We start from the raw sequence: 9,004 nt of genomic DNA, 5'->3' as shown, positions 1-9,004 counted from the left end.
TAGAGTCAATGACCTGGAGATTCAAAGCTGGATTTTACTTTAAGGCTCTCCTGAGACCCATTGCTTTCTTTTGTAATATTGTCAAAGAAATCCAAAGAAATGATTCAAGACCTCACAGAAACAATCAGGTTCAGAATTGGGTGCAATTTCTGATGACTCGAGATGCAACATTTATCTCTTCTAACAAATCAATAGAAAATCCTTGTGAATATATTCTCATCATATTAACTACTAACACTATCCTTATGTCTGTGCTGTGTTTACAGTATGTGACCCTGTGTAGCTCAGCAGCAAACAGCTAATAAAAGGCTTGACTCTGGTCTCGTGACTTTGTGGGAAAAAGCAATGACAATTTCGACTTTTTTATTTATTAATACGTTTTTGTGGTTTTTTTTGTACTAATTTAATTCAACTTTAAGATTATAATCACTAAATACCCCATAACCAACTGATGTGGAAAAAGAACTGTGTGCTTTTTACTCAAGTATGTTTCAGGTGGCTAATTTTGTAGGTTTTTACTCATTTAAAACGTCTCCATCGCAACCATGCTTCTCATCTGTGGCTTTTCATGTGCTGAGTTAAACCATGTCGCCGACTGAAATCTTTTCCACAAGTTAAACATGAAAAAGGCTTCTCACCTGTGTGAATTGTCATGTGATCCGTTAAACTACATTTCTGATTGAAACTTTTTCCACAAGTCAGACACTGAAAAGGTTTCTCGCCTGCATGAATCATTATGTGACGACTTAAAGTACATTTTGACTGAAACATTTCCCACAGCTTGCACATGAAAAAGGCTTTTCACCTGTGTGAGTGATCATGTGCTTAGTTAAGTGCTTTCTTTGAGAAAAACTTTTCTCACAGTTCACACATGAGAATGGCTTCACCATTGTGTGACTCCTCGTGTGAACAGTCAAAGAATATTGATCAATAAAACATTCTCCACAGGTCTTACACTGAAAAGGCTTCTCACCTGTGTGCCTTCTTACGTGAATAGTCAAAGAATTTTTTGTAGTAAAATATTTGCCACAAGTCACACACAAAAAGGGCTTTTCACCTGTGTGACCCATCATGTGCATAGCTAAATGCTGCTTTACACTGAAACTCTTCCACAGGTCGCACATGAAAATGGCTTCTCCCCTGTATGAACTCTCATGTGAACAGTTAGATTATTTTGTCTACTGAAACTTCTGCCACAGTTGTCACATGAAAATGGCTTTTCGCCTGTGTGAACTCTCCTGTGAACAGTGAGTTCACTTGTGTAACTGAAACCTTTTCCACAAATAACGCATAAAAAAGGTTTGTGACCTTTGTGATCTGTCATGTTACAATTAAAGTCATCTTTTCGAATGAAACATTTCCAACACGAGAAAGGCCTCTGACGTGTGGTACTTGATGTATTTTTAGTCAAGTCACTACTTTGAGGAAGGTTTTCATGACCTTTTTGTTTTGAACAGTCAACATGCTGTTCGATTCTCTGATGCCTCTTTTGTTTCTTCTCTTCTTCTCTCTTTGCTCCAAAGTCATTAGGATTGCTCTTTTCCTGATTTTGGTTCTCAGCTTCAGCAGCTTCCTGGAAGATGACTTGGTTCCCGTTTGGTTCTGATTCAGTGTGATGTGTTTGCTCACAAACAGGAATTACCATAAAGGTGTTACTCTCCTGTTTTTGTAGTGTAACCTGTTCTTCACTCTGACTGAAAACTTTCTCTTCCACTTTTATCTGCAGATGTTCTAGATCATCTTGTTCTTCTTTTATTGGCAGATGTTCTAGATCATCTTGTTCTTCTTTTATCTGCAGATGTTCTAGATCATCTTGTTCTTCTTTTATCTGCAGATGTTCTAGATCATCTTGTTCTTCTTTTATCTGCAGATGTTCTGGCGCTTCCTGTTTCAGAGAGGAGCTCCTGTCCTGGTTACATTGCTCCTGCATATAAATGTTACGCTGTATGTGGTCTGGGGGGGAAAAAAAGAAAAATAAGTTACAAGTAAATTGGAGAAGAATGTTATTGTTTGACATGAAAATCACCAGACACTTGAAATTCAAGAGTGGAGGAAGACACATATCAAATATTTATGTCCTCTTTCTGTGTCAGTACTGTTAAGCATTCACAGTATTGAAATGTTTCTCTTTATTCTTGGTTTTTATTATTTTACATGCATTTTTTGCCTTGCTACTCCAAAAATGTTTGTTCTATTTCAACCATTCAACTTCTACAATGTTTTAGTCATTCAGGACAATACGATTCTATCTTTTGGTGTAGATCATCTTCAACAAATTATGAATTATGATGGCAAATCACTCCCAAGCTTCAAGGCTTCCACCCATCGGGAATAGGACAATACATTATAGGCTATATAATCCTGTACCCTGTACTCCTCTGACTTCCACTACAACTCGGAGCTGTGTCACATACAGAAGTATGCTGATGACACAGCCATAGTCGGATGTATCAGGGACGACGGAGAGGAGGAATATCGCTGTCTGGTGAGGGACTTTGCTCTCTGGTGCCACACAAACCACCTGGAACTCAACACCTCTAAGACGAAGGAGCTGGTTATAGACTTTGGGAGGTCCAGACCAAAGCCGAGACCAGTCGTACTAGAGGGAACGGAGGTTGAGGTCATGGGCTCCTACAAGTACCTCGGGCTGTGGCTGGACAGTAAACTGGATTGGTCAAAACACACCAGCCACCTGTACGGGAAGGTGCAGAGCAGGATGTACTTCCTGAGGAGACTGCGGTCCTTTAACATCTGCAGCAAACTGCTGTGGATGTTCTACCAGTCAGTGATCGCCAGTGTCCTCTTCTACACCGTGGTGTGCTGGGAGGCAGCACATCCAAGAAGGACACGTCCAGACTGGACAAACTGATCAGGCGTGCCGGCTCTGTGGTCGGCATGAAGCTGGACTCTCTGGTGACGGTGGCAGAGGCGAGGACACTGAACAAACTGCTGGACATCATGGACGATAGCAGCCACCCTCTACACGCCGTCATCAGCAGCCAGAGGAGCCTGTTCAGTGACAGACTGCTGCTTCCCAAGTGCCGGACCAATAGATTCAAGAACTCCTTTGTCCCCCACGCCTTCAGACTGTACAACTCCTCACTGGGGGGTCGGAGGTGACACAGGACAGAGGGAAGAAGGAGTAGTTTTTCTACAAATGTGAACTCCATATTTATCAGGCCAAACCATACAGTGCAATACCATATCACTGGTCAATCTATCCACCAAATTGCTATAATTTCCTTTTGTGTTGTATTTATATTCTTTGTTTTGTATTTAATTTGTATTTTTTTGTATTCTTTTGTGTATGCTTACTGTGTGCCACATTTTTGCCTGTGAGCTGCTGGTAACTATAATTTCCTGAGGGAGTCTTCCCCAAATCAATAAAGTCAAGTCTAAGTCTCTAAGTCTAAATGTGTGCCCTCCCTGAAGGGAAATGTGATCAGCTTCATTTTGTGTGTGTGACTGTCAGCCCAGTCTGATGTGATATGGTTATGTAATCATGTAGAAATGATAAAAGAGACAAAGGAAAAACACAGAATCCACAACAAAACACTTCATTTAAAAAATAAAAAATAAAATAAAAATCAGTTTACAACATTCATTGTCGCAGGAAATGCATTTTTTCTAGTTTTTTATTTTATTTTTTACATGATATGAATGATTTATTTTGTATTTATTACTGATTCTAGCATTTTAATACTGCTATACTATTCATGCATAGTTTATTCCATCCGTTTTCAAATGCGAGTCTGCAAAGCAATGAAAAAAAGAAAAATAAAGCAGAGCTGAGGTTTTAGCTGAGCTCCACTGCCTCCATTTTCTTTCCCCCAAAATAAACAGTTTAATCAGGACAACTGTGATGTCTGCGTTCATTTACCTGCTAACAAAACATTTATCCGGGAAAAGAGCGTTTACTAAAATGATCCTCATGCAGAAAGGTGCAGACATTTAGACCTTAACCTGCATCCAAACGCTGCTGTTTCCTACCTATTCGGTGTAAGATGATCTGGGGAGTCCGGGAGAAATCAAGCAGTCTGCGCTGATCATCCATCTCTTCCTCCGACTGGACGATGATTTCTTTAAACTCTGTCAATGTTTCTTCAGAGGGAAATATTAAACACACGGAATGCATTTTTTCGCCCCCGCAGAAAACAACAGATCGTGGACCGTCTTCTTCTTTTATGAATGCTGGTATCTACATTGTTTCTTTATCGCCGCCTGCTGGATCATAACATCATCACGTCTAAAAAAATATTTTTAGACGTATTTTTCTTTTCAACTTCATCGAAATAAAACAAATACATTTAAACCTCAGCTCTCTAGTTTATTTACATCCATGATTCATGTTATCCACTTGACTCATATTTCCATAAAAGTAGCAGTGAAAGAAAAATCTAATTCTAGATAATTATCTATTATTCGCCCGTTCTTTACTCCTTGTAAACTTATTAATGTAAAATCTATATGCTATCATTTTGATGCATTATCCATCTATCTGCTGCTGCTTTGTCTTCTCTAAACATATATATAATTTTACCTGCAGATTTGAGCACAGCTTTATAGCCACATTTTTAGTTTTATAGCTTCATTTTTATTTGTTTAAGTCAATAAAATTATGCTCTATTTTAACTGCAGACAGCGAGAAAAAAGGTGCATGTGTGAAGCAAAAATTGACCCCAAATGTGTTCAGTAAAGTGGCTTTCCTGTCCATTGCTGCTGTTTGCAGATCTCGCTTGTGCTTCAGATTTACAGTCGTACCAGAAACACAACACAAAGTTTTGGATCTGGACTTTTGTGTTTTGATGTTGACCAATAGGAGAGATGCTGACTTATACCTGGTGAGACACACCCCTGCGTGTGACCACAGCAGATGTGAGGCAGACCCTCCAGGAAATCAGCCCTGTAAGGCTGTGAGCTCCAACAACAGTCCTGAGGAGCTTCTATCACCGTGTGGCGGAGAGCATTCTCGAAACCTGCATCACCACGTGGCACGACAGCTGCACTGACGCTGAGAGGACGGCTCTGCAGATGATGGTAAAAGCTGCACAGTGGACACACATCCCAATGCAGGAGGACGGCGCTCCACAAAACGAAGGACTCCACCCATCCTGCACATTAACTGTTCCAGAGCATCCAGAACTAAGACCACCAGGCTAAGAAACAGATTGTACCCTTCAGTCATCAGACTGCTGAACTGGAGCTGTACTTAATTCAGCCTCATCTCACATTTCAAACTATTCACACACACACTTTTACTATTATATTTCTTAATCAGGGATCTGAGTCTGAATTTCATAAATAAACAAAATGGTATGACAATAAAATAAATCTTTGAATCAGTTCAGAGTGCAACAAATTTTGGAGACATTGCTACAATGAATCCCCATGGCAACATGTACGTTTAACTTAAGACATTTGGCCCCAAAGTGCTTCAGTCAGTGAGGGAAATGCAGCTTTCAGTTCACTTTTAAAAGTCACTCAAACAATGATTAATAAAAAGAGCTCTGGGAGGTTATGACATCACAACAATGATGTCTCAAACATTGGCTGATGATGTCACCAAGAGCATCCTTTGATGTCGTAGCCTTAAAGCGCAATGAGTCCTCAGAATTCTCTCCATTTGGCTTTTGGCCTGGACACTGTAGGATCTACATTTTGTTTTGCTCTGACATTTTTGGCTTTTCCCCCACGAAAATGTATAAAGTTGAGAAGGAGAAGGCAGCGGTCGCCATGTTTGATGCTGAAAAAGTCCGCCGAAAGAACAGGAGGGCGCTCCAGAAGCTCGTGAAAGTCAACACAGAACTGGAGAACGCGACAGACCGCAGGAAACGTTATCAAAATCGGAAAAGACTGGAGAGAGACGAGATTGAGTTTTTCAAAGAATGCGAAAGACGGCTCTTTAAGCTGAATTTGGAATCTGACATCTGGATTGACGAGAAAGACAGACTGGACAATCTGTGCAAAAGGAGAGATGTGCTTTTTAATGTAATGAAAGACATGATCGAACAACTACTTGAGACACCTGTGATGGTATCTTTGAAAATTGCCGCGCAACAGCAGCAGGAACGGCTGACGTTTCTTAACAAGGAGTTAAAAAAAAATGTCGCCATCTTGTCACGACAACTTGTACAACAAACTAAACTATTTGATGAGTTCACAGAGAAGGAAAGGGAAACCGGGGAGATGATGGACATTCAAGAGGAGTACTTTAAAGACGTCAGGCAGAAATTAAAAGTGTACAACTTGGATGGTGTGAAGGAGAAAGTAGCGGCGCAACAGGAAGAAATGAAAGCAGAAGTAAAAAAGAACGAGGATCTAGTGAAGCAAATAAAGACGTTGAAACAACAAGCGATCAATGTGCCCATGTTGAAATATCAGTTTCTCTGTGGAGTCGATGAGAAACGAAGGCTCACAGCCCTCATCAAAGAGCTAGACACTGTGATTCTGGTCTTAACAGACAGACTTTCGGATCAAACTGCCTGGGAGGTTACTTACAAAGAGATGGAGCAGAAGATCAGAGAGCTGGAGCAGGCTAAAAATGAACAACTGAAGAAGATTCATGAGTTGATACCAAAAGAAAAATTTGGGACCAAAGCAGTGCTTTCCTCATTTTCAAAAACTCAAAAGAACAAACAGAAGCTGACCAAACGCTTGAATTATTTCAAGGCTAAAATCAATAATCTCCTGAAGGAATACAAGGCCTTTCAACCAGAAATTGAGAAATTTCTGGGAGACATTAAACCTCTTTATGATGCAGTGACATTAGATACTCCAGCAGCGGACTTGTATTCAATAAGGAACATCACTAAAATCAGGAAACCAGAAAAATTTTCAGAGTCGTCTTCAAGTGGTGTAGATCATCAGCAAAGCTCAAGTTCCGGCTCAATAGAATCCGACCATGAACGTCCAAAACCCAAAACTAGCCCTAGACTCACACCTGAACCAAGACCATTCCTACATCATTCAGAGAGTGAGTTAACAGATTCCCCCCAAAGAAAAGACAGCTTCTACCTCGCAGAAGAGGACTTTTCTGAAAGCAAAACAACTTCAACTACAGATGATTCAACAGATTACCAAGGAAAAAGCGACAATCGGTCGAAGAAAAGTCCGAGGTCAGATATTTATGAGGGCAAATGTAAACAAACAGCACATTCTGACAGTAAGAAGGACGGCGTAAAAGGCGGAAAGACACCATGGTGGAAGACCTTTTAATGGAGGGAGAAGGATGGATAGGGGGATGGGTAGACAGAAGGATGGAGGGATGGACGGATAGAGGGATGGACGGATAGAGGGATAGGTAGACTTCCTAACTTAGGTTCTCTCCGGGTGCTCCGGTTTCACAATACCATACAAAAGCATCCACCGCCTTAATTGGTCTCTCTAAATTGACCCCCCTTCCCCCCATGTGTGTGTGTGTGTCTGCGTGCCTGTGTGTGTGTGTCTGCGTGTGTGTGTGTGTGTGGTGTGTGTGTGTGGGGGTGTGTGTGCGTGTGTGTGTGTGTATGTGGGGGGTGTGTGTGCGTGTGTGTATGTGTGTATGTGTGTGCGTGTGGGGGGGTGTGTGTGCGTGTGTGTGTGTGTGGGTGTGTGCGTGTGGGTGTGTGTGGGCGTGTGTGTGTGTGTGTGTGTGTGTGTGTGTGTGTGTGTGTGTGTGTGTGTGTGTGCTTGGTTGTTTGTCTTGTGTGTTTTTGTGCTACCTTTCTAAAATTTTTTAGCTTCTCTCCGGGTGCTCCGGCTTGCCTCTTTCGAGGGAAAAGCCTCCAAACCTTTATTTAGAGCTGTGTGATGTGTTTATAAATTAATACTTACATATTCACTCATATTCACTCTAAACATTACAACATAATATAACATACAATGTTGATTGTCAAAATATCTTTTGATCTCTTCTCAGTTTTCCAGGGCCTCCTACCCTCAGACTGATCTTCATCTCTCTGTCATATATACAGTATATATATAAATATATATGAATAAAAATCATATATAGACATAGAATATATATAGTATATATGAATATATATATATATATGAATAAAAATCATATATAAACATAGAATATATATAGTATATATGAATATATATATATATGAATAAAAAATCATATATAGACATAGAATATATATAGTATATATAATATATATATATGAATAAAAATCATATATAAACATAGAATATATATAGTATATATGAATATATATATATATATATGAATAAAAATCATATATAGACATAGAATATATATAGTATATATGACGATATATTAAAAAAAAAAAAAAAAAATTCCCTTCTCACCCACGCGCGGGTGGTTCTATCCTCTGAGCTCGGGTCCTCTACCAGAGGCCTGGGAGCTTGAGGGTTCTGCGCAGTATCTTGGCTGTGCCAAGGACTGCACATTTCTGGACTGAGATGTCTGATGTTGTTCTGGGATCTGTTGTAGCCACTGCTCCAGTTTGGGGGTTACTGCCCCGAGGGCCCGATGACCACAGGCACCACTGTGGTCTTCACCTTCCAGGCCCTCTCCAGTTCCTCCCTGAGCCCTGGTATTTCTCTAGTTTCTCGTGCTCCTTTTTCCTGATGTTGCAATCACTTGGTATTGCTACATCTACCACAACGGCTTTCCTCTGATGTTTATCCACTACGACAATGTCTGGTTGGTTCGCCATTACCATTCTGTCTGTCTGGATCTGGAAGTCCCACAGGATCTTAGCTCTGGCGTTCTCCACCACCTTTGGGGGTGTTTCCCACTTTGATCTCGGGGTTTCCAGTCCATCTTCTGCACAGATGTTTCTGTACACAATGCCTGCCATATATATATGTATATATATATCTACAGTTAGGGCCAGAAATATTTGGACAGTGACACAGGTTTTGTTATTTTAGCTGTTGACAAAAATATGTTCAGAAATACAATTTATATATAATATGGGCTGAAAGTGCACACTCCCAGCTGCAATATGAGAGTTTCCACATCCAAATCGAAAAGGGTTTAGGAATCATAGCT

General features: G+C 40.4%; 1 protein-coding gene across 1 annotated transcript; it reads right to left on the bottom strand.

Annotated features, from left to right (window-relative positions):
* Positions 1 to 1,028: 1,028 nt before the first annotated feature.
* Positions 1,029 to 4,162, bottom strand: LOC129356563 (zinc finger and SCAN domain-containing protein 31-like). Its single transcript, XM_055026146.1, has 2 exons — positions 3,991 to 4,162; positions 1,029 to 1,953 (listed from the first exon to the last, which is right to left on the bottom strand). The coding sequence occupies exons 1-2, from the start codon at positions 4,133 to 4,135 to the stop codon at positions 1,094 to 1,096; spliced, it is 1,005 nt and encodes a 334-aa protein (XP_054882121.1). The 5' UTR covers positions 4,136 to 4,162; the 3' UTR covers positions 1,029 to 1,093.
* Between the last annotated feature and the right edge of the window lie 4,842 nt (positions 4,163 to 9,004).

The sequence above is a fragment of the Poeciliopsis prolifica genome, unplaced genomic scaffold (assembly GCF_027474105.1).
Source record: "Poeciliopsis prolifica strain line A6 unplaced genomic scaffold, Auburn_PproV2 SCAFFOLD179, whole genome shotgun sequence".
Lineage (NCBI taxonomy): Eukaryota > Metazoa > Chordata > Actinopteri > Cyprinodontiformes > Poeciliidae > Poeciliopsis > Poeciliopsis prolifica.
This window is presented reverse-complemented; position numbering and strand designations above follow the sequence as displayed.

Bases quoted from the DNA above. Each gene is read 5' to 3' on its own strand.
- LOC129356563 (XM_055026146.1), bottom strand. From the start codon at position 4,135: ATGCATTCCGTGTGTTTAATATTTCCCTCTGAAGAAACATTGACAGAG. The intron at 1,954-3,990 runs GTAGGAAACAGC...TTTCCCCCCCAG, and splicing joins GATCATCTTACACCGAATAG to ACCACATACAGCGTAACATT.